We start from the raw sequence: 24,840 nt of genomic DNA, 5'->3' as shown, positions 1-24,840 counted from the left end.
AGGAATATTTCCTTTCTTTTCCTTCTCTGATACAATGTACTCCTATTTTTCTCTCCTTTGGAGTCTTCTTTTTAGTCATTTTAGTTGGTCCCATCTTGTCCATCTGCCCCTTAAATGATGATGCCATCCTAGGCCCTCTTTCTTCTACACTACATCAAATGCTCCAAGGAAACCTCATTCGCTCTCCTGGCTCCAACTGCCATTCATCTGCCAGGGTCTCCCACCTCTCTCTGCCCAGCTTAGTCAATTCTATTCTCCTAGTCAGTTCTGCTTAGATGATTCGTGTGCACATCAATTCAAGCTTTCTAACATTGACCTTATTCTCTTTCCCCCCAATCCTGCTCCTTTACCAGTGATCCATATACTTGCTTAAAACAGAAACTTGAGGGGCAACTTCACCTTATTTTACAACTTTGTCTGACACCGACATGATGGAATCATGCTGACTCCATCTCCTAAATATTGCTCACGTCCATTCACTTCTCTCCATGCCCCATGGCCACCGCCCGCCATTACCTTTGCCTGGACCAAGGCAAAAATTGATTCAGTTGCTCTACTTTTAGCAACACAGTCCTCACCTCTGCTTCAACTCATTGTTGACATTAAAGCCAGGGTAATCTATTTAAAAAGTAAGACTGGTCACGTCATGGTTTCAATTGCCCTTAAGCTGCAATCCAAAAATCCCAACTATAGATTTTTTAAAATATCAAGAACTAGACCCTTCCTGCCTCTACTTTTATCTTTTGCCCCCTCCCACTGGCTCTGCAGTGCTATGAGTGCTCCCCTACACCCCAAGCTTTCACTGCTCTTGGGAGCTGTGCACTGTGGCTCCTTCACCCAATGCTCTCACCGGTCCCTGCCTCTGCCCAGCATCACCATCACCTCCTCAGGGCACCCTCCTCTGACTTCTAGATGAGATTACATCCCCTTAGTATGTGCACCCTTGATTTTATTTTTCATAAACTTTATCCCTTTGTTATTTAGTTTTTAATATCTACCTTTTACCATGCACATATAAGAAGGAAATATGTTTGTCTTGTTGACATTATATTTCCAGTGCCTGAAACAATGGCTGGTATATGGTGGGTAGTTAATATTTGCTTGTGGAATTTTAAATTATCAGTGTATTATCATTCCGAAAACTAAACTAGCCTCATTATACAGTTTGTGGACACTTTTATTTATTCTACTCTTGTCATCAATTCTGTTTCATGCTTATTAGCTGTCTACAGCTAATAAGTTTAGTTATGAACTAAAGAGAATGCTACTTTTTTTACTTAATTTATCCATGGCATGTGCAATAATGTGTTACTATAGAAACTATGGAAATGTCAGCAGAGCATGTTTGCATATATGTCCCCAAAATAAAATAACCTACCCATCATTTTATTTTTTAGTTGTAAGGCATTTTGTGTCTTTGAACATAGAGAATAAAAATGGAAAGTTTCCTGTTTTATCTACATTATGAAATGTAGTGTGAGTGCATATGTGTGTATAGTAATACTCACTTTGTTAACAAGTGTACCTCATGTCCCTCTCTCCCAGTGAAAACATAACTTCTAGTGTGTTCACTCAAGCATATCATTTTTTAATTTATTTTATTTTATTTTTAATTTATATATAAAATTGTTACTTTAAGGAAATTAAAGTAGGTTGGCAATGAAGTAGGAGGTTTTCAATAATGATATTAAATTAATTGTCACAAGCAGAAGATTTGTTGCTTAAATAAATTTTATTTTTTATAAAGTTAAGTAAAACACAGTAATATACTCTTTTTTAACCTGTTTCAATCCCAAAGATAAATATGTACTATTTTCTTTCCAGTGATAACAGGCTTGTTTTTTGAAAAGTGAGGTCATTAAAGCATCCAAAATGGTTTCAAATGCCAAGTTTCACACATGACTCCTGGATTCTGAAGCTGTCATGTGAGTAAAAATCACACTTATCAAAGAAACACAATAATGACAGCTCAGAGGGTGATGCTGAAACTTGAAAGTAATTGAACCATTTAACCACCATTTACTTGCTCAAAATCTCGCCTCAGAAATGACCCTTTGCTAAAAGCCTATGTTCTTGTAAAATACTGAATGTATTGCCTTTTGGATAAGCTCCGTCTATTTCAAGGCTGCTTCTTCCAAAACTCAGACTATGTTATCTTCCCAGTTTCCAATGTTACGGTTTTTATCCAAGCACTGCCTTATTCTAGAGCAGTGGTTCTCAAATTTTAGCCTGCATCAGAATTACCTGGAATGTTTGATAAAACACAGATTTCTAGGCCCTATACCCAGAGTTTCTGATTCAATAGGTATCTGACGGGGCTGAAGAATTTGCATTTCAAAGATGTCCTGTGCAGTTAACCAAGTACCCCACTTTGAAAACTCCTGTCCTAAAGATATACCCTTTTTATAACATCTAGCATTTCCTCCTGGCAAATTATGTAAAAATTGGTTTCCTCTTGGCCACCTGTCATCTTATCTTTCCATAATTCCTTTAGGCTAGTACTGTCCAGTAGAAATATCATGGGAGCCACACATGTAATTTTAAACCGTTTAGTAATCACATTAAAAAAGCAAAAAGATGGGAGGCTGAGTGAAGAGGATTGCTTGAGCCTAGGAGTTCAAGGCTACAGTGAACTATAATCACACCACTGCATACTCCAGCCTGAATGACAGAGCAAGACTCTGTCTCTAAAAAATACACACACACACACACACACACACACACATACATATATATGCACCTAACACAGGAGCTCCCAGATTCATAAAGCAAATTCTACTAGATCCAAGCACAGAAATAATTGACAGCATCATAATTGCTGGAGACTTTAACACTCCATTAACAGAACTGGACAGATCATCAAGCAGCAAATCAATAAAGAAACACTGGACTTAGCTGAGACTCTACAATAAATGGCTCTATCAGACATTTATAAAACATTGTATGCAAAAACTACTGAATATACATTCTTCTCATCAGTACATGGGACATTCTCTGAGACTGATAAAATCTTAAGCCAAAAAACATGTCTCAGCAAATTCAAAAAAATCAAAATCATACCACGTATATTCTCAGATCACAGTGGAATAAAACTAGAAATCATTTCCAAGAGAAACATTCAAATCTACACAAAGTCAGGGAAATTAAACCAACTGCTGCTGAACAATTCTTGGGTTGATGATGAAATTAAGATGGAAATCAAAAAATTCCTTGAACTGAAAGATAAAGGAGACACAAGATATCACAATCTATGGGATATAGTAAAAGCAGTGCTAAGGGGAAAGTTCATAGCCTTAAATGCCTGCATCAAAGAGATAGAAAAATTACAAATTAACAACCAATTGTCACATCTCAAGGAACTAGAAAAGGAAGAGCAAACCAAACCCAAAGCCAACAGAAAAAAAGAAATAACCAAGCTCAGAGCAGAACTAAACAAAATGGAAACAAATTATAGGACCAATGAAACAAAAAGTTGGTTCTTTGAAAAGATAAACAAAATTCATAGACCAATAGCCAGATTAACAGAAATAGAAGAAAAAGGACTCATATAAGCTCAATTAGAAATGAACAAGGAGACATTACAACTGATACCACAGGAATATAAGATATAATCTGTGAATACTACAAAAACCTCTATGCACACAAACTAGAAAATGTACAAGAAATGGATAAATTCCTGGAAACACACAACCTCCCATGCCTCAATCAGGAAGGAATAGAAATCCTGAAGAGACCAATAGTGAGCAGTGAGATTGAAGCAATAATTAAAAAATCTCCCAATAAAAAAAAAAAAAGCCCCAGACCAGGTGGATTCACAGCTGAATTCTACCAGACCTGCAAAGAAGAACTGCTACCTATCCTATAGAAATTATTCCATAACATTAAGAAGGAGGGAATACTCCCTAACTCTTTCTGTGAAGCCCATATCACCTTAATATCAAAGTTAGGAAAGAACACACACAAAAAAGAGAACTACAGACCAATATTCCTTATGAACATAGATGCAAAAACCCTCAATAAAATACCAGCAAATCTAATTCAGCAGCACATCAAAAACATAATTTGCTATGATCAAGTGAGTTTCATCCCAGTGTTGCAAGGATGGCTGAACATATGAAAATCAATAAACATGATTCAATACATAGACAGAAGCAAAAACAAAGACCATATTATCACCTAAATATATGCGGAAAAAGCATTTGAAAAAATCCAGCACATTTTCATGATTAAAAACTCTCCACAAACTAGGCATAGGAGGAATATACCTCAAAATAATAAAAGACATATATCACAAACCCATAGCCAACATCATACTGAGTGGGGAAAAGTTGAAAGCCATTCCCCCTATGAACTGAAACAAGACAAGGATGCCCACCATCACCACTTCTATTCAACGTAGTACTGGAAGTCCTAGCCAGAGTAATTAGGCAAGAGAAAGAAATAAAAGGTATTCGAATTGGGAAAGAAGAAGTTAAACTATCCCTTTTTGCCGATGATATGATCTTGTATCTAGAAAATTCTAAAAACTCCACCAAAAGACTCCTTGAATTAATAAATAAATTCAGCAAAGTCTCAGGTTAAAAAATCAATGTAGACACATCAGTAGCTTTTCTATATATTAATACTAATAACAGTCAAGCAGATGGTCAAATCTAAGAATCAATACCATTCACAATAGCTACAAAGAAAATAAATTACCTAGGAATATACTTAACCAAGGAAGTGAAAGATTTCTGCAAGGAGAACTACAAAACACTGAGGAAAGAAATAACAAATGACACAAACAAATGAAAAATATTTCATGCTCATGGATTGGTAGAATCAACATTGTTAAAATGTCCATATAGCCTAAAGTGATTTACAGACTGAAAGCAATCCCCATCAAAATGCCAGCATCACATTTCACAGATCTAGAAAAAAATAACTCTACACTTCTTTGGAATGAAAAAAGATCCCATATAAAAAATAATACAAACAAACAAAAACAAAAAAGGTCCCAAATAGCCAAAGCAATCTTAAGCAAAAAGAAAAATATCCAGAGGCATCACATGACCAGACTTCAAATTATACTACAAGGCTATAGCAACCAAAACAGCATGGTACTGGTGTAAAACTAGAGACATAGACATAGAACAGAATAGAGAACACAGAAATAAATCATCTACCTAAAACCAACTGATGTTTGACAAAGCAGACTGCAACATACACTAGGGAAAGGAAGCCCTATTCAATAAATGGTGCTGGGAAAACTGGATAGCCACATGCAGAAGAATGAAGTAGTACCTCTAACTTGGCCATGTACACAAATTAATTCAAGGTGGATAAAAGACTTAAATGTAAGGCATGAAACCATAAAAATTCTAGAAGAAAATGTAGAAAAAGTCTGCTAAATATCAGCCTAGGCAAAGAATTTATAACTTAGACCACAAAGGCAAATACAACAACAAAAATAAATAAATGGGAATTAATTAAATTAAAAAGCTTCAGCATAGCCAAAGAAATCATCAACAGAGCAAATAGACAACCTACAGAATGGGAGAAAATATTTGCAAACTATACATCTGAAAAGGGCTAATATCCAGAATCTACAAAGAATTCAAACAAATCAGCAAGAAATAAAAAAAAAAAACACTAAAAAGTAGGCAAAAGACATGAACAGAAGCTTTTCAAAAAAAGATAGATAAATAATCAACACGCATATGAAAAAAATGCTCAACATCACTAATCATCAGGGAAATGCAAATTAAAACTGCAATGACATATCACCTTGCTCCTGTCAGAATGGCCATTGTTAAAAGTCAAAAAACAATAGATGCTAGAATGAATGCAGAGAGACAGGAATGCTCATATACTGTTGGTGGGACTGCAAATTAGTACAACCTCTATGTAAAACTGTATAGAGATGCCTCAAAGAAATAAAAGTAGACCTACCATTTGATCCAGCAATCCCACTACTGGGTATCTACCCAAAGGAAAAGAAGTCATTTTATCAAAAAGATATCTGCACTAGAATGTTTATTGCAACACAATTCACAATTGCAAAGATGTGGAATCAACCCAAGTGCCCACCAAGTCAGGAGTGGATTAAGAAAATGTGGTGTGTGTGTATATATATATATATATATATATATATATACACACATACACCATGCAGTACTACTCAGCCATAAAAAAGAATGAAATGTCTTTTGCAGCAAGTTGGATGGAACCGGAGGCCATTATCCTAAGCAAAGTATCTCAAGAATGGAAAACCAAACACCACATGTACTCTCTAATAATTGGGAGCTAATCAATGGGCACATACAGAAACAAGGAGATGTAAAGCTCAATGGAAATCAAGAAGAGGGAAGGAGGAGGTATAAAAACTTACCTACTGGGTACAATGAACACTATTCAGGTGATGGACACAGTGTAAAAGCTCTGACTTAAGCATTATAAAAGTTATCCGTGTAACAAAAATATGTGTACCCCCTTAATATCTTGAAATTTAAAAGATTAAGTTATGTAATTTATTTAACCCAATATATCAAAAATATTTTCATTCAATATATAATTGATATAAAATATTAATGAGCCATTTTACATTCTTTTTTTGTGTTCAAAGACACACTAAGTCTTTGAAATCTGATATATATTTTTGACACTGCCAACACATCTCACCTTGGACCAGCCACATCCAGCTCCACAGCCACACATGCTGGTGTCTGCTGTAGTGGACAGCACAGCCCTAGAACTTCAGGGTCAAGGACACTGGAGTATGGAGGCTCTGTTCAGTCTGCCCTTTACTATGACTTTCACCATATCTCCTCAGTTCTAAGATGTGCCTGATTACCAGATGCGTTGTTAATCTAACAACAGATTTTAAGGAAAAAAGGACCCACTACATCATTAAGTGTACATACTGATTGTAAACTGAATGTCAGTATCAGAATTTATTTCTTTATTTTTATGCATAGGACCAAATATAAATATGCCATGATGTCTTATTTTGGCACAGTTTCTTTTATTTTTTCTCCTTCCCCTTTATCCTACTCATCTTGTCCCTCATCAGCAGCCCCTTCCTCTAGCAAGACAGTCTATGTTACCAACATAGTATTTGTGCTTCTTTATTTTTCCTCCATCCTCATATAATCCTCTAAAAATATACATCCAAGTTTCTCTACATTTGTTTCACTAAAATAAGATATTATACTCACTTCCCTGCATAATTGCTTTCTTATTCAATAATAACTCATGAAAACTCTTGCAATCATCTGGAGATTGTAATTCATTTTTTTTTTGACTGCAGAAAAGCCCAGGGAGTAGGGTACCATAATTTATTCAATATTTCTGTTTTGGGTGGGCATTCACATTTTATCCCAATTTTTTTAAGCACTAAGAGAAAAGCTGCAAAAAAAAAAAAACACTCTCCATATAAATAGATAGAAATATAGATATTTAAAGAGATATCTTTGCCTACTCCTTCTTGTATTTAGCTTGCATCCTCTTTGTTAGCCTTTAACTTTGACTTTCTCCCATCATAGCTGGGGCCCTATATTTCCAACAAATGAAAGTGCTTGCTATTAGCAGTCTCAGCAAACCATTTTAAATGATTTTCCTAATGAATCCCTCCTCAGCCAACAACTGGTACAGATCAGCGTATTTCCCCTCACCCTCCCCAAAGCACCGATCTCTGTTCAGGTGTTCTCCTTATTTGTCTGGCTTCCTGGTAAACAGCCCAAAGAAATCTACATAGAAAAGACTTTACTGCTGTATGTCCACTCACTTTGCAAAAATATTAGTTAATGCTAACAATAATTTCTTCATTGATATTTAAAAAAATTTTTTTAAGAAATACTAGATTAGAAATCAATGGACCTAGACTCCATAGCCTACCCAAAGTGGTATAGACTGTAACTCAGGTAATTACACTAATTAGAATGATAAATAGAAACATCTAACATATATTGAGCTTTCCTGTGTGACAGGCACTGTTGTAAGGGCTTTAATTTAATTCATCTGCTCCCTTAAAACCTCCGTAAAATAGGTTTTCTTGATATTTCATTATTATTCCCACTTTATGGCTGAGGACATTGAATTCACTCAGTCAGGAAATGGCAAAGGCAGGACTGAAACGTGGACAGTCTGGCTCCAGGGTCCTAATCTCTTCACTGTCTCTTTGAACGTTGGTGTGTTCAGCTTTAAAATGAGTATGGCAAAATTGACTCAACCTACCTTTAGGATTGCTCAGAAGAAACGCAACAGTGATTTGAAAACCATTCAAAGCTCTCACAAGATGAGGTCAGTCTTATATCAGCTTGGAAAATTTGGCTGACATTATTCCATCGTTCACACCAATAACTAAGCAGATTGAATGTTTTATACAATGACAAACCAAGCCATTTTCTGACCACCTTCTGAAGGTGAGACCAGACAGATATGGCCAGTCGACATAGACCCTGAACTATGCCAGATTCTCAGAGCCTGCTGATATTCCTGAAATCAGAAAAAGAGCAGCTACCTTTTACTTCTATTGTGTAGCTTGACCACGTCCTTCTTCTTTTCGCTCCAGCCCTTGCATTTTACTTAATTGGAACACCGGGCTATAAATCTTACATACTTAAGGGCCAGAAAACTCTCCGGAGCTCTCAGACTGAAATGTGTGTGGGAGCTCAGCAATATTGAATTTTCAAATAAAATGATTAACAAGCACCTTTAGGGCAGCCTCAGAGAAAACAATATTTCCTAGATCTTGCCACCTTAATCTAAGGAAGCTTTTTGTTTTTAGGTTTAATAAAAAGGGTTCGAAAGTAACATAGGAAGGAGTGACTAAAAACAGGTAGAGACACTCTATTCTCCAGTCTGGAGGTTTTCTTTGGCAATTGGAACTTCATCACGGCTCTCTGGTCAGGCCTAAGAAGGCCATCAGAGCATTTTACCAGGAAGGTTTAAGCACTTAGTTCAATTTTAACTGCAATCAGCTCTAATGACTGGTTTTTAAGAAACACTTTTCCAAGATTTTGATAGTTGAAAATGGGCACGCCTGATCAAAGATCCTATTCGCTTTTCCATAGCACAACAACATCGATCAGACCTCATGAAGCAGAGAATTAGAATCAGTTAAGAGAAAGAGCATACTCCAATCCAATTCAACCACAGACTGAGGGCTACGAGCCTACTATTTGCTGAAACAATGATTTAGGTTCTCTGCCAAGTAAATATAGGATGTTTATAGCTTTACACAATAGGAATCGGCCTCATTTACGCAGCAGGAAGATCATTTATAACCAATTTCTAAAAGACACCAAGTGTCAATAATACATTTTCAAATCGAAACCAGAAATTGCAATACTCAAGAGAGGACCATTAAGCAATACAAAGTTGTCAGAAGGCGGATTTTCAGAGATGCCATGCTAATTTATTACACATAATCATAAAATGTCTGTGAAGTGGTCATGACCCACCTGGCTTTCCTAGTCTTTGGGAAGTAGGAAGCTTGGCTTTATGGAGGATCTGGGTCGACAAGCAACGAGGACAGGACATCTCCTACTGCAGAGATCTCCGTGCCGACCTGGCTGCCTTCCAAGATGATAACTAGAACACGCTGGCTTCGCAACCGTATGAGCTCCATGGGGCAAATCCTGCTCTGCAGTTATTGGGAAGAGGTTGAATACAGCTGCTCCAGAGGCCATTTCTCTGCATGACATGTAGCCAGGAATTCCCCTTCCCATTCCTCCATTGACCCATTCATCCTTTACCTGAAACACTCAACAGGAAGTTCAACACTCTAGCCTTTCACCTCGACTACAGCCACAACATCCCAGGTGCTATCAATGCTTAGAGGAAATGAAAAGTCGCTCTTACAGAAAGATTGCTGGAGTGAAGCATGGAGAGAATGGCTCTGTCTCCCAGCTCAATCACTTATTAGCTGTGTGACTTTGGGAAAGTCGCTTGACATGTATGTCTTAGTGTCTCACCTGCAAAACAATAATAGCTCACGCGAGGAGAAAATTAGGTCCCGCATGAAAAGCTCTTAAAATGAATTTTTAAAGTGTTAACTGAATTGAGTGTTGTCGACTGGATCTGGATTTCGTCTGAGCTCCCTATGAGAGAAAAGTGGGGATCAGGAAGAGGAGGACATGCCATTATGACCAACATTCCGAGTAAATAATAGTCCACATAAAGACATGCTCTCCTCAAGGAAAATTGTCAACCTGGGGTCAGAGTATGAGAGTTGAAATTTAAGCTCTCCCATTGCTGAGTTCTCTGTCCTTTATTAAGTCCGAAATTAAGTCCCTTAATTTCTCTGAGCTTCCCTTTCCTCACTTGTGAAATGGCACTCATAATAACCACTTTACAGCATTGTGGCGAATATTATTTTTATATAAGAAAACATACACAAACATGTTCTGTAAACTATTAAATATTTCCTGCTCTGGGTCTAGGCATTTGACTACCTTGTCTTGTTTAACTTGAAACTATCCTGTTCAATTGTTTTTGTGCTTCTTGCCTGATTTATCCCATTAGAATGTCAACTCCCTGAAGGCAGAAACTGTCTTACTCATTGTTGCATCCCTAGCGCTTCTGGCAGCCTCGTGCTGAGTGAATATTTATGTTATTAAATAGCACCTGCCTGCTAGACAAGCGTACTGGCAGTCAGCTCCAGAAAAAAGATAGAAGCAGATGAAATTTGCTCTCATTGGCCCCTTGCCCCACCCCACTTAACATCTGAAATGAACAATGATCTCTTTTTTATGATTGAGGAAATCCCTTTGTATGAAGAAAGCTGCCTTTGCCCTAGAAAAGCTGCGTCTGTGTGCCAGGTATTCCTGTTCCAGCCTGCCTTCGGCACTCAACTAGGCTGTCACCAGACATACCTGCTTCAAACTTTGAATTGCAAGTTAGTATTAATAGTTCCAAGAAGCATGGGACCACAGAGCCCCATTCTGGCAAGACTGGTATGAGAGGCACCTGTGCCGATGGTTCTAGCAGCAGCATCCAGGGGCCTACATTGGTTATATTGACGTAGTAAGCTGTTGTATCTGTGCCCAAGGTGGGTCTTCACTGGACCAGCTCTGTGGCATGATTTTGGCTCTTGGTCCTGATTGTGTTCCCTCCAAGCTTGGTTCTCTTGGCTATTCTAGATATTTTCTGGATACAACTTCCTTTAATAAGTGCATTCTCTGCTTAAATTATCCAGGGTTGGTTTTGCTGACTGACAGGACCCTCCTCTCCCCCAGCAGCCCAGTATCTCAATCAGATTGCACGTGATCCTGGGACCTAAGGGACGAAGCTGTCCTCCTAGAAATTACCTCCACTCTCCATCACTTTTCCTTCTCCCTCCTCCAGATCAAATTGCACGTTTCCTTTTCCCTTAGGACTTAACTTTCTATGAGGGATAATCTGATCAATTAATTCAAGCCAATGTGTTAATTGCTGACACTAATTTAATATTACCCCAGCATTTTAGCAGATATCTTCAGTGCCTCAAAGCAAAGGAGAAAGGAATGCATTTTAGTTACCCTGACACAGCGGCTGTGAGGGTTCTAGTCTTTGTCTGCAACCTCAAAAGTTCTACATCCATCGAGGCAGGTCCTGTCTCTTTCATCATGCGTGTGGATCAATAACACAGTGACACTGGTGTGGATTATGAAATCAATGTCTTTACTTCATGGTAACACACACGCGCGCGCGCGTGCGCACACAGTCCTACATAAAATATTTCAATGGCTTCCCATTGCTTTAGAATAAAGACTAAAATTTTTAACATAGTCACAAGAGCCCAGAATCTTGAGACCTAACCTAGTAATATGCTCAGAAATGTTTAACAACTAGCTTGGGAGCAGGGAGTTAAGGTGGCAGGGTTGGGGGAGGTGTGTTAAAACCCTAATTTGTAGCATTTTCTGTTGGTGGCCTAAATACACCCCCATGGCCAATTTTCAGCTATCAAAATAATGCCAATGAGGGTACAAGATTACTGAATATTTAACAGCTTGCCCTTGCAAGCCAGTAAGGGCACTGGCACCAGCATACCACTGCCCCGACTTCTTTTCCTGGCCACTTTACTGATCCCATCTTACCATATTACACTCGTGGATCATACCACTCCCCCCACACATACACACATGAAATCCAGTGCTTTGATTCTCTCCTCCAGAACACTTATTTCAGGTTCTCTACTCATTCCTTAATGCAATCATATGATGTTTAACATCGTAAGCAAACATGAATCTGCAGGAGGTGTGATCGGCGTGGCTGTCAACTTCCTTTTCCATGTAGTTTTTATGCACCCGTTAATGAGGGAAATTTCAGGGCTTAACAAGAAAAAAAAAATTTCAGCAGCTGCTCAGTTCTTAATTCCACAAATATGACAGAGACCCTTAAATTTTCTGCTATTTATTAGAATCCTGGATTATTGAAGCTGAAGGAGACCATTCCAAATGCTTTTTCTCTGATCACTAGATATTCTATGCAGGTACATCATGGTCTTCCTTGGGGAAGGTGAAATGGAAAATGGGAGAAAATGCTGCTGAAAAGATAGAGCTCCAGGCTCCCCACAGCCACCTCTGAAGAACAGCTCTGTTTTCATATATTTCATATATTGCTCTTCCTTATGAGATTTTTTGAATGATTCTATTGTGGAAAGAAAAGTTTGCACACTAGTTTTTACTTTGTCGATGTACAATATAAATGCTCAGAGAAGTACAGAATAATAGGGAAAACTATTCATGTGTTTCATGCAAAAAAAAAAAAAATGTTTTCATGTATGAGTGTTTCTACCTTTCCCTCTTCCCTCCTAGCTGCAACTCCCAGTAAATAATTGAATTTCCCATTTTTATCACATTTTCAAAAATATGAATCCTCTCTGAGACTAGACCACATGGGCTCCCATTTGTATTTGAGTTACGGAGTGCTTGCATGGATAATCAATCAATCACAGAACCTCAACTTGAACAAGATCTCCTGAGTCAAAGGCCACTTTCATTCTGCCTCTTGGTTAGTGCACATCCAGTACCAGTAAGAACTTCATTGCTGCCAAAAGGAAGCCTCACTGCCCGAGCATCTTCTCCATGGGACATTTCCTTTAGTGTTTAAATAAATTATTTTTCTTGGAGACTATATGAGTACACAATATAAAACCAGTAACTCTGTTAAAGACCTGTATAAAAACAGTCTCGCTTCTTTCTGACCAGATCAAATTTCTTGCCTCAGTAAGCACCATCAGTGAGAAAATCAACTGAACATCTAAATTCTGATCAGAAGCTCAGGATCTGAGCAAAGAAACACAGCAGTACTCTCCTAGATACTTGCCTCTTTTACTAGGCAATTAGAAGCATTCTATGGTTCACAGAGATTTGAACTCATATCCCATCAATAATACTTCCTGGATACGTGATTTCAGGCAAGTTTTTTTTTAATCTGTGAGGCTCAGTGTCCTGAGGGTAAGAATGTTTACATTATATGGCTTGTTGTAAAGATTAAATGGACAAATTCCTGGCATGAAGTAAGTGCTCAAGAAATTATCACCATATGTTTTCATTCATTAGCAAATATTTCTATACCTATATTATTAGAACTAGGCCTGATCTATAGATAAGGCCTGATCTATAAGTCCAGGAAATAAGTTTGCTTCCAATATATGGCTAGCTAGTTCATACTATTTTTTTCAATTAAATGAATATTTTCTGAATTATTAATATTTGCCAGATACAGTATTAGGCCTGGACTATAAGAAATAACAGATATTCAGTTACTATCTTCAAGGAGCTGATGATTTAAACCATACCTGACAGATAAGACCTCTTATTTTTTTTTTTAGAAATGGAGTCTTGCTGTGTTGCCCAGGCTGGAGTACAGTGGCTATCTGCAGATGCCATCATAGCTCATTGCAGCTTCAGACTCTTGAGCTCAAGCGATCCTCCCTCCTCAGCTTTCCAAGTAGCTGAAAATATAGGCATAAACCACCATGCCTGGCAGACTTTCTATAGTCTTAAAGATGTCTAAGACAGAAGATCTCACCACGTTGTTGGCAACTGCCACATTCAATTCTTACTCCTCTGAGGAATCTGTGTGTGTGTTCAATTCATTGAGAATCGATGTATCTCCATTTCCTTGTATTCTAGGCCCCAGAAGAAAGAGAGAACAGCTGGTCATCATTTTTCATATAAGAAGCTTTCATTCTTTGAGAGTTATTGAGTTATTCCTCCATCTTCTCTTTCTAGATTAAATAATTCCAATCCCTTTAACCTTTTCTCAGAGGTCCTATTTGCCAGCCTTCAGTTTAATCATTTTCATTGCTCCCCTCTGGAGTCTCTCCAAATCCTCTGCATTCAAATACGTTGCTTTGCCATTGAGTTCCCTCATCTAAGCAACTTATTCCTTCACAGAGACCAAGATAAAAAGAAAGCAGCTCCCACATAAAAGGAAGAGAGTAGATAGAAGGACAGAGTTCCCATGTAAAGAACCCATTAGGACACCGCATGCTCAAAGCAGACTAGCATTTACTGTCACCACTATTAAGGAAGAAGGGCTACAACCAGAACAGTTTTTAAATAGTGCCGACCATTCTGTTTAACAATTATCTAAATTACTTTTAAGCAGATAAGACTATTAATAGCAAACTTGAGACTTGCTGTAGTTACACCTGAGACTCTCAGAAGGGCACTAATAAAATCACTGTACTACTAAAGCTAATGAGATCAAACAGGAATTTTCGATTCTGTAAAATACCTCTGGCCAGGAGGTAGACAGCTGAGGGCTTACTGTGCAATTTACAGAAGCGCCTTTGGTTAGTCCTGGCACGGGCACAGGATCTTTCTTTGCGTTCTGTCAATCAATATACAGTAATTAATATTTCTTGAGCTGAGAGTGCAGCAAATTCTAAATGATTCTTTTGAAATGATGTATAGAGGTTAATCAAATACTTACTGATCATAGTATGATGCCAACATATATAGAAAGGGGTAGATATGAATACCAGAGTAAAATATCCCTTTGGGATACTCATAGTGACTTGTAAGAAATCTCTTCTCACAAAGATTCTTCCCTGCCTTTTTCTCTTCTTGTGCCATTGAGATTAACCAGCCTCTTGTGAGACAACAGCATGTCTACTCTGCCTGTTTCAGGGACTTCTTTGTCCTGAAACCACTGTTTAGAATTTTTTTTCTCTTCCCATCTGAAAAATTAAAAGTATACAAATGGGGTATAAAGCTTTGGTTAGAAGGGGGAGGGTGGAGAGAGTAACCATTGCCTCCCGTGAGCTGACTGCAGGCAAACAGGTGGTAGTTGCCTCTAGTTCAATTTCTGAAGCCTGCCTGGCCCTGGCAAGACTTTGTTTGGCCTAGAACTGGCTGGGCTGAGAGAGGTCTGTCAACAGTAACCATGAGACAACCAACTACATTCTGAAAAAACCTCCTTGCCAAGTTCTCTAAAGATTCTCTCAGTTCTGGGTCCAGAACAAATTCATGGTTTGGTGTTGAATTTTCCCAAGGAAGTGTAGTCCCAAAGGCATTCCGATCTATCAAACAATGACTTGAATCCCAAAACTTATGGAATTAATATTATGATCCTTAAATAATCAGCAATTAGGATGACCAGTGGCTTACAATCAGAATGAGATGCACCCTCCTGGGCAAAGGCAAACAGCTCACTATCTGTTTAATTGTCAAGAGTTGACCCTTTATGTATGCCTCCTATTCCTGATGGCTTTCCAAACTTGGGCACACATGTCAGGTATTTGTGCTAGAGTGAAGAAAGGCATAAGAATACAATCACCACTACACGCACAGTTGAAATCCGGGAGCTCTAAAACAATGGACAATTAAAGCCATAACATATGAAATAGTTTTGTGTTGATAAATATACACTGTAACTTAATAGTTACAATTTTTATAAAAGCAAGACTCCAGTTATGAAGTGGAACTACAAGTAACCCCAGATTTCATTTATTTAATGGTAAAGACAGTCTTGTAAATTCTTATCAAGGGGTAAGAAAGTGAAAGTAGGGCACTGATACTGACTATACCGCCATGTTACTTTGTAGTGGTTATGGCAAGTGGCCAGTAACACTGGATTGATAAATCACCAGCAAACACAACTCAGTGCTCTCTCTTTTCACCCAAATGTGTACTTCAGAGACTTACATTAAATTGTTTCAAAGAAACAGCAATTTTTACCACCCCACCATAATCCATTGCACATTGGGAAGCAATTGTTTTTCCATTTGATTTTGGGAAATACAGTAATATCAACTAAGACTGAATACTGGCATCCCTATATCGGTAAGGTTAAAAGAACAAAATGCATGAAAATAAATAAATACATAAGGAAAAAGGAGTGAGAGCAAAATAGACAAGAAGTGAAAAACTGAGACTGGTGAATTTTAAATGTATCCATCTATAATGAACAGCTGATATTTTCAAAATTGCTTTCGTGAACCTGAAAAAGTAAAATGAAATTCCTGCTGACTTTCAAAAGCCAACCATTTGGGTCATTCTAAAAAAAAAAAAAAAAAAAAAGACAGCCAGCAGATTAAAGGAAGTCCATTTATAAAAATCAAATGAACCTCTAACAAAGCTTGTTCGGGACATGAATAAATCATCTGGTCATGAATTATTCATTGTTATCAAGAAACAAGCTGGGAATTCCAGGAACTGGGCTGAGGTGGTGCTGAAACAGGGGCGTGAGCGAGGTTATTGTCTCATACCCACCATTGGAAGGGAGAGGACAGGCCACCAATACCGTCATCGCACACAGACTACGTCAGTCCTCCACGGGTTTCAGGGACACTTTGGCAGCTTTCACAGCGTAGAGGACAAAACAAATTGAGTTTAATCCACAGAACCTTGATTTAGAAGATTGTAGGTACCCAGTAAGCAGACAATAAGATGTTTTGAGCATTGTCTCTCTTTTTTAAATGCATGATTTACATGGAAAATATGAGCTGTGTGCTAAAGATAATAGAGTTGAAAGTTTGAATTTAAAGGGCTGGCCAGAAAATTCCTTGACGATATGTTGTTAGAGTGGTCTGACCTACTCTTTCATGGCTTGAGGGTTGGATTTGGGGGCAGGGAGTGGGTGAGAAAGAAGGGAGCCTCCCAGATTTAATCAACTAATTAATGTATCTGTGTGTTCCAGGTCCAAACTGCTTTGCAGGAACTACAATAATTCCAGCTGGCATTGAAGTGAAAGTGGATGAATGTAACATCTGTCACTGTCACAACGGGGACTGGTGGAAACCTGCTCAGTGTTCAAAACGTGAATGCCAAGGCAAGCAGACTGTGTAGGACAAACTTCCAACCAATGATGAGTTCTTACGAGAGGATGCTCTGGCTTCTACACTGCACATGTTTAACACAAAACAAAACGAACAAACTCCTGCCAGCTACAACAGGGTCACCAGCAAAACCTTTTAGGGTTGACAAAAGTGAATATTTTACTAAGAGGAAATTTCTCTCTTGCTATATAAAATATATATAGTATATAGCTATCTAAACCGCTTTTGTATTTACCAATGCTTGGTGGTGACTTGACTGGATTTCTGGAACAAAAAGAAAGAAATAGCCTTGCACAGGCTCCTTCTCTGGTGAAGCCTCTGACCTGCCAGCTCACCGTCCCCTGGTTTGCTCCATTTTTACTCTTCCGTACATCCTATATGGCATCTTTTTTTGTAGTATTTTTTTTTCACTTTTAGAGTCTAAAGGGCCAGATTTGACTGCACAGTAAAGTTTTGAGTTGTGCCAAGAAAAGATTTGGTAAAGGAATGTCATGGGAAGGATCTTTCCCTGCCAGGAGGACACAAGGGCATCCAACAAATCTCTCCCCTAGAGTGGATCATGCCCTGTAGACTAAGAAAAGAGGGATGGATGCGTAGATGGACCCCCTGCTGGACAGGATGGGGAACAGCTAGTTTGTCTATTATGTGGGGGCTCACGAGTTAATGCTTACAAACCACGCATTTCATATGCGAAACCTTGAAACTGCCAATTAAAAGCTAATATGTAAAGTACACCATGAGCTTGACTAAAGAATCCAAAGAAAGATATGTAAAATTGTAACACTAATCACCAGACTTTTCGTGATGCTAAATTTGAGTTTGGTTTGTAACTAAAGCACTCTAAACCCTCCCTGTCACCAGGCAATATAAATATCAGAACCAGGGTGACTAGCCCCACTGTGAATCTGAATCCTTCTGAACATTGCTGGCTTTTGAGTTCAGACTGGACCGAAAACCAGTAGTGCACATCGGCAGTTTTTATGGCTTGGGACTGTGTTTGCCATGTTACAGTAACAACCACTCAGCCCTATGTCTAAAACAGATTCAGGACACTCTTTCCACCTCAAGTGCTGATTTAAATTAAAGATTAGGGTAGAGTGAGTCTTGCACAATACAATTCCATTTGTTGAACATTTTTAAAAATGTATATATTAGATACTGAACAATTAAAGTGAACCTTTGAAGAGTCTCCAGGTTGCCCTGGTAATGCTGCTAGTATAGTAACAGAAAAAATAAAACACACAGGGTATCTGATGCCATCTCAATTCAAGTGCAAAATTAGCAATTCTTAAACCACATGGCATAGTTAGTCGCTTATTCCACTCTCCTGTCCTAAAAACCCTGGCGCAAATCTGATAGGGTCCTTGAAGAAACTCTAAGGTTGTCTTCATTATCAATGTTCTTTCTTTTTCTGTTCCCTCAACCTGGGCTTTGCCATAGCTCCTGTGGAGTGCCATATTCTAGAGCAGGATGTCTCTACCTTAGTACTATCAACATTTTGGGCCACATAATTATTTGTTGGTGTAGGCTGTCCTGTGCATTTTTAGGATGTTTAGTAGCATCTCTGGCCGCTATCCACTAGGTGCCAGTAGCAACACCTAGTGGAGGTCGGGGGGAAATTTCACCTGGTTGAGAAGCAGTGGTCTAGAATAATCAGTATGGAGTGCTATACTCTATACTAGGGGGAGATGCTGGGCCAGCTCCGGTGGCACCTGTGGCTTTGGTGAGCCTCTGAGCCCTTTAGGACATGCACAAACAGTAGCCCCAGGGGTGAGTCTTCTCCATAGAGAGTGATGCTTGTAATGCTATAGGTCCACCCTCAAGATACATATTTCTCTAGTCTTGTCAACTGGTTTTTCATTTAAAATTGTCAGCCTCTCCACCCCAGAAGCATCTCCTGTCATCAAGAAAGAGTTGTCATTTCCAAAATTAATGTGCTGACGAGTTGGACCTGACACTTTTACGCACAGTGTGCTTGTGTTATGATACAAATAGCCATGCCGGCACCATCCCGAGGAAGAACATCGAGCCGCCTTCCCTTAGAACACCAATTTGCAGCAAGGTTGGTGCTTTTCAGTTGCCACCATGGATACATCATATAGACAGTCATGAATCATTCACGAACAATGCTGCATGATTTATGTCTGCACTCAGAAGTAAAGGCATTCCACACTTCAGCTTGTGTCTAGACAGAGACATATTATAGAGCTTTCTTTGCCCTGAGGTTGCCTGTTGCCAGCTTCAAAAATCCACACTCTTGGAAAGTAATAATAATAATGATAATAAATGACAGGAATAAGGTTTGAAACTCAGAAATATCATTAATAGAGCCATGTAGCATAGTACCTTATCTATTATTAAGGAGTTACTATGTCTTTTTTAGAAAACACAAAGAGAGTGCAACTGAGACGCTGAAGTAGAGGAATTTTGCATCAAAGTATTGGCACAGTGATAGTCGCAGCAAGACTTTACTAGAACGGAGTGTGACATCCATCAAGAAACTCTCTTCAGAGACTGTGCAGAAAGCAGGCTGCTCATTGGCCTCCGTTATCAGCTAGAGAGAAGGATTTTTATTGTTGTCATTGTTGTTGGATTAATTTTCTCACTACAAGCTGTTCCCTTTAAGATTTTGTAGCACTGACATGTTTCCTCCTTTAGGGAAAGATGAACCTATACTGTGACAGAGTTTCTCACAAACCGATGAACATTTTACAACTTCCTTCTACCCAGGTCACTGAGAAATTCTCTCCAAACTCTGAACAGCAGAGTTCTGGTCTCATCTGTTGTGTTTTTCTTTTGATGGCTTTGTTTGCAGCCACACTGTCACCTCTGTCCTCTTGTTTCTCCTTCACCTTTGGTTCTCGGCTTTAAACTACAGCTCTGTTTAAATAAGGGATCAACATCCTCTTTGTCAGCTGATGCCTATTAAAAATGATTCAGTTTCTAAAATCTTTGAAAAATGGTGTGCCTGAAAACTAGTGAGAAAAAAAAAAAAAAAAACCTAAACACTAAACTGTAAAAAGGGGATTCTAGCAACAATATTTGATGTGTAAAAGAATATATTATTAAAAAATTATTTTGTTAAATATAAAGTGTGTTAACCAGCAAACATTGTTTGTGGTATATTTTCCTTCCCAAATTTCTCCCCTCTCCCTACCCTCATTATTTACTGACTAATTCTCAGTGGTTCCTATCCTTGGAAAGTACATGTGTCATTAGAGCTATATTCAATTAGAAGGAAGCATTAGCTTTGGCCTGTGTGCATTTTCATTTTTCATAATACAAGACAAAGCTGACTCAGGGATTGGAGAGGAGGTTCAAATAAACCAGCAGCGAGAGGGTAAGCGATAGGAAGTTTTTCCTGGTCCTATATCCATACACAATACTAATGATAATCTATAACTATTGAGTGCCTACTCTGTGCCCACAGGATCGTGTTCAATCCATGCAGCACACCTCTGAGGAATGAACTTTGTTTTCTTTACTTTGCTCTTGAGGAAACCAAAACATAAAGAGATTAAAGGCTTTGCCCAAGGTCATAGGATAGTTTAAGTCGCAAAGCAAGAATAATTTTTATTATAAAAGTTTTCAAACATACACAAAAATTGAGAAAACAGCATAAGCAACCTCCATTTACCCATTGCCCAGATTCAACAGTTACCAAGATTTTGAATACTACTTCATATATTCTTTTAATCCTTAGGTTTTTGTAAAGCAAATGTCGAGCATCATATCACTCATCCCTACACTCTTTTTTAAAAAGTGCCTTTTTTTTTACAAAACCATACTGTAATATGATCAAGCCTAGCAAAATTAATAATTCCTTATTATCATCTAATATCCAATCCATATTCAAATGTCTTAGATTTTCTAAAATATGAGGTGAAGGGGGCGTTCGCATGCTATAAAGCATCCATAACATTACATTTGATTGTTACGCCTCCTAGATTCAAAGCAGGGATTTGACCTCTGCCAACTGACAGCTATGAACTCCTAAAAGTCCTGGGTTTGTTATTTGAGGATTTGTACGCTTTTAATGCTCAATGTTAAACTCCCTCCTACACGTTGAGCAGGGAAGCAGCGGGGCAAGAGGCTTTCTACTAATTGACCTTCAGGGGGCAACCAAAAGCCCCAGAGCAAGAACTATCGCAGGCAGCCCGCATCCCGGACACAGTGTCTTTAAAGCGTGTGTAAGCTTCCCTTAGAGAGCACAAGTAAACTGGTACTTTTCTTCTCGTTGAGACAAACATATTGCCTAATACAGTGTAAAACTGAACAATATTTTATAAATTGCCATCATCTGCATTGTTGGAGGAAGGAATAAAAAAGCAACCAGTAAGATGTCAGCATTTTATCCCCACACAGGTGAATACACATCCCTACTCCACCAGGGCTTTCTTAATACAAGATTAGGCTTTCTTGCATTTCAATTTCCCACGTAACCAATTCTCTACTCCTTATGTCTGCTCTAAAGGATTGTTTACAGTTCAATTTAGATCAAGTTTCATGGAGAGGGCACCTCAAAACATAGGAGAGAAAGCTATGAACTGAGACGGAGTCTTGGGTTTGTTATTTGAGGTTTTGTCTTGGGAATATTACTCTGTTAAAGAGAGGTATTTTCATGATTTTGAAAGACAAAATGCTATCTCTGAGTCAGCAACCTCACCTATACTTTCTTACCACATTCCTAAGAAATGTATTCCTTAAATTGGGGTGACCCATGCATCAGTGAGCCTCAAACAGTACTGTCCAGTGTAAACATCTGATTCTCCCCGGTCAACCTAGAAGGCATATTGTTCTTTCGATGAACACAACTAGTGTCATAGTGTCTTTCGTAAAGTAAGAGTTAAATGGATTGAGTTGAATGAATTTCTTTCATTTAATTTTAAGGACCCAAAATTTGTTTTATATTCCAAAAATTTTCAGTTGTGGTGATGATATGATGGATTTCTTTTTAATTTTTGAAAATCTTGAACTGATAATTCTTGAAAGCCCAAACTCCAGTTTAAATAATCTCAGTACTCACATTACAATAAGGCCTTGAGTAGGGATACTTTCAAAAAAGCTATACTTTTAGAATTAAGTTGTGTTTTAAAACCTTCCAAATGAATAGGTATGTGAAGTGGGTAGGGTTGGAGACGAATTTGGATATAAAGTTCAGCTATCATCTCTTGAACCTCTTCTGTGTGTCAAATGCTGTACTGGCTACTTTTCATGAGACATCCTTATAACCACCATGAAATTATGGACTGGTATTCCCATTTTGAAGACTGGAACATTAAGGTTCAGAGAGGTTTTTGTGGCTTTCTCAGGCTCACATGATTAGAAAGAGGCAAAACCAGGTTTTTAATCAGAGAGTTGTAAGAATTAAACAGGATGAAATAGAGGTCTGCATGTAAGAAGAGCTGCTATACATTAGTTGTCATTATTAGGACTCGTAGTATCAGAAAAGAGATCTCATGGATGAGGTGATGCTGGAATTGGATCATGTAGCTTAGATACAAGTTGGGCAAGCATTTAGGAGAATAATATTCTAAAATAGAGAAAAATAGTGTATTCTAAGTGTGATAAGCAGTCAGGTATGATTTGAGTGTGAGGCTGGACATGGAGGAATACAGTGGGAGTTTTGTCTGGGAAGGAAATTCAATCATTAAGACCTAGAAGATCATGCTAACAAAATTAGACTTGGTTTTTATATATAGTATGGATTGATTAACATCAAATAAAATGGTGACATAACCATATTTGTATATTGAAAACAATTCTGACAGCACAGTAAAGGATGGATTGGGGTCTGGGAAGAGATAGGTGGGGACATTAACAGAAGCAATTATAAAAGGCCAGGAAAAAAATGATTAGGGTCTGATCTGCAAGTGGTGAGAGTCAGACCAGCTGGAACAGCAGGACTTCACGGAGGATCAAATGAGGGTTCAAGAATTAAAACATTCCCATCTCTAGCACAGGTGATGAGAAGGACATTGACGCTAACAATCACCACCAAAAATGTGGAAGCTATGCTTTACTTAGGGGCGGCACATGATGAAGATGAAGAAGCTGCTAATACATCAGGTGTTTAGGATCAACTTCAGATGTGTTTGTCTTCAGGGCAGCCCACCCTGTTTCTACTTGCCAACACTATTTTCATCTTGGTTTGAATAATTGCGATTTGAATAGCCCAAGTTTAACACTGGTCATATGTTTTTTCATAGTATTCTTGCAAAGGAAGTCAAAGTTCGGAATGGCAAGACTAACGGAATTCTTTTACTGGTTTGTGGCAAATATTAATCTCATACCATAGTGAAAAAATGTATTTACATATTGTGATACAAACTGCTTATAAATTTCCAACACCTCTCTCCTCACTTGCCCCTTCAGAATGTAAAATGTTTGTTTCATTTTCATATTGTTGCTCGCCAGGATTCCGTAAATTAAAAAATTATATATTTAGCTGTCCACTGTGGCCTTCTCTGTTTGTTTATCCCAGAACATGTACGGTTAAATGGCAAGTTAGGTCCTGGGAAAGCCTTTCAAGTTGAGCTTTCCAAGGATGCCCACCCTTGTATCTTCCCATTATATTTTCCTTTGCTTTTGTTTGTTTTTTGGGGTTTCATTCCCTTTTTAATTAATCACAACATTGGGTCAGCCAGCCCCATTAACTGCATTTCTCATTTAGACCTTTCAGAGATGCAGTTGCAGATGCAATTTAATTTGTTGACCCATGATCGATAGCAATTAATAGCGTCTCTTTAATCTTGTTGAAAGATCTGTCTCTGGCTTCCAGTAGCCACCATCTCAAGGGAAAGGTATCCATACAGGCAGGTTATTTAGCTTCCAGGCAATAGTTCGCCTCAACCACCTACTTCTCTGGTGACTGTTTGTTTCAGAAGTCACCATTCTCTGTGACATTTTCAATTATCACACAAAGGTTCACCTAGGTTCTGTTAAAAGATTTCTCTGCTGCGAGTTCATCGTGTGAATGTTATGGACGAGGAACTCTGAGGAAAATACTACAAAGTACTTTTTTAATTCATAAAAAAATTAGATTTAAGTGCATTTAAGATTCAAAGCGCATTATGTTAATAAAATAGATGCTCAAGTTTCCAGGGACTTCTCCATGTTGGGTTGCGGCTAACCCAATTCCTGCAATCCAGTCTTTTCTTTTATCTTCATATTAATTAAAAGGTTTATTCATTTATTCAATAAACATCTTTACAGCTAGGAAACTAGACACTGTGGCTGAGCTGAACGATGCATTTTTCTCCTGTTCTCAAGAAGCTTAGAGTTTCATGGGGCAAATTAGGCACATTAGCAATAACAGAGAGGGGAGTGCTGTGCTCTAGGCATGAACAGGCACACTGGGAACAGGAGTGAAAGGCAATGCATCATCCTAGGTCTGTGGGAAGGCTTTCTGGGACATGGAACTTGTTATCTGAGTTTCAAAAGAGGAATAAACCAGGTAAAGAATGAGGAAAGTAGGCCGGACGCAGTGGCTCACGCCTATAATCCTAGCACTCTGGGAGGCCAAGGCGGGCGGATTGTTTGAGCTCAGGAGTTCGAAACCAGCCTGAGCAAGAGTGAGACCCCAT

General features: G+C 38.4%; 1 protein-coding gene across 1 annotated transcript in view; it reads left to right on the top strand.

Annotated features, from left to right (window-relative positions):
- Positions 1 to 17,520, top strand: part of VWC2L (von Willebrand factor C domain containing protein 2-like) — a 259,061-nt gene extending 241,541 nt beyond the window's left edge. Inside the window, exon 4 of the mRNA XM_012651469.1 lies at positions 17,116 to 17,520. Within this exon, the coding sequence (XP_012506923.1) occupies positions 17,116 to 17,264 (149 nt within the window). The 3' untranslated portion in view covers positions 17,265 to 17,520. The remainder of the gene's footprint in view (positions 1 to 17,115) is intronic.
- The last annotated feature ends 7,320 nt before the right edge of the window (positions 17,521 to 24,840 follow it).

Source organism: Propithecus coquereli, unplaced genomic scaffold, assembly GCF_000956105.1.
Source record: "Propithecus coquereli isolate 6110/MARCELLA unplaced genomic scaffold, Pcoq_1.0 Scaffold357, whole genome shotgun sequence".
Classification (NCBI taxonomy): domain Eukaryota; kingdom Metazoa; phylum Chordata; class Mammalia; order Primates; family Indriidae; genus Propithecus; species Propithecus coquereli.
This window is presented reverse-complemented; position numbering and strand designations above follow the sequence as displayed.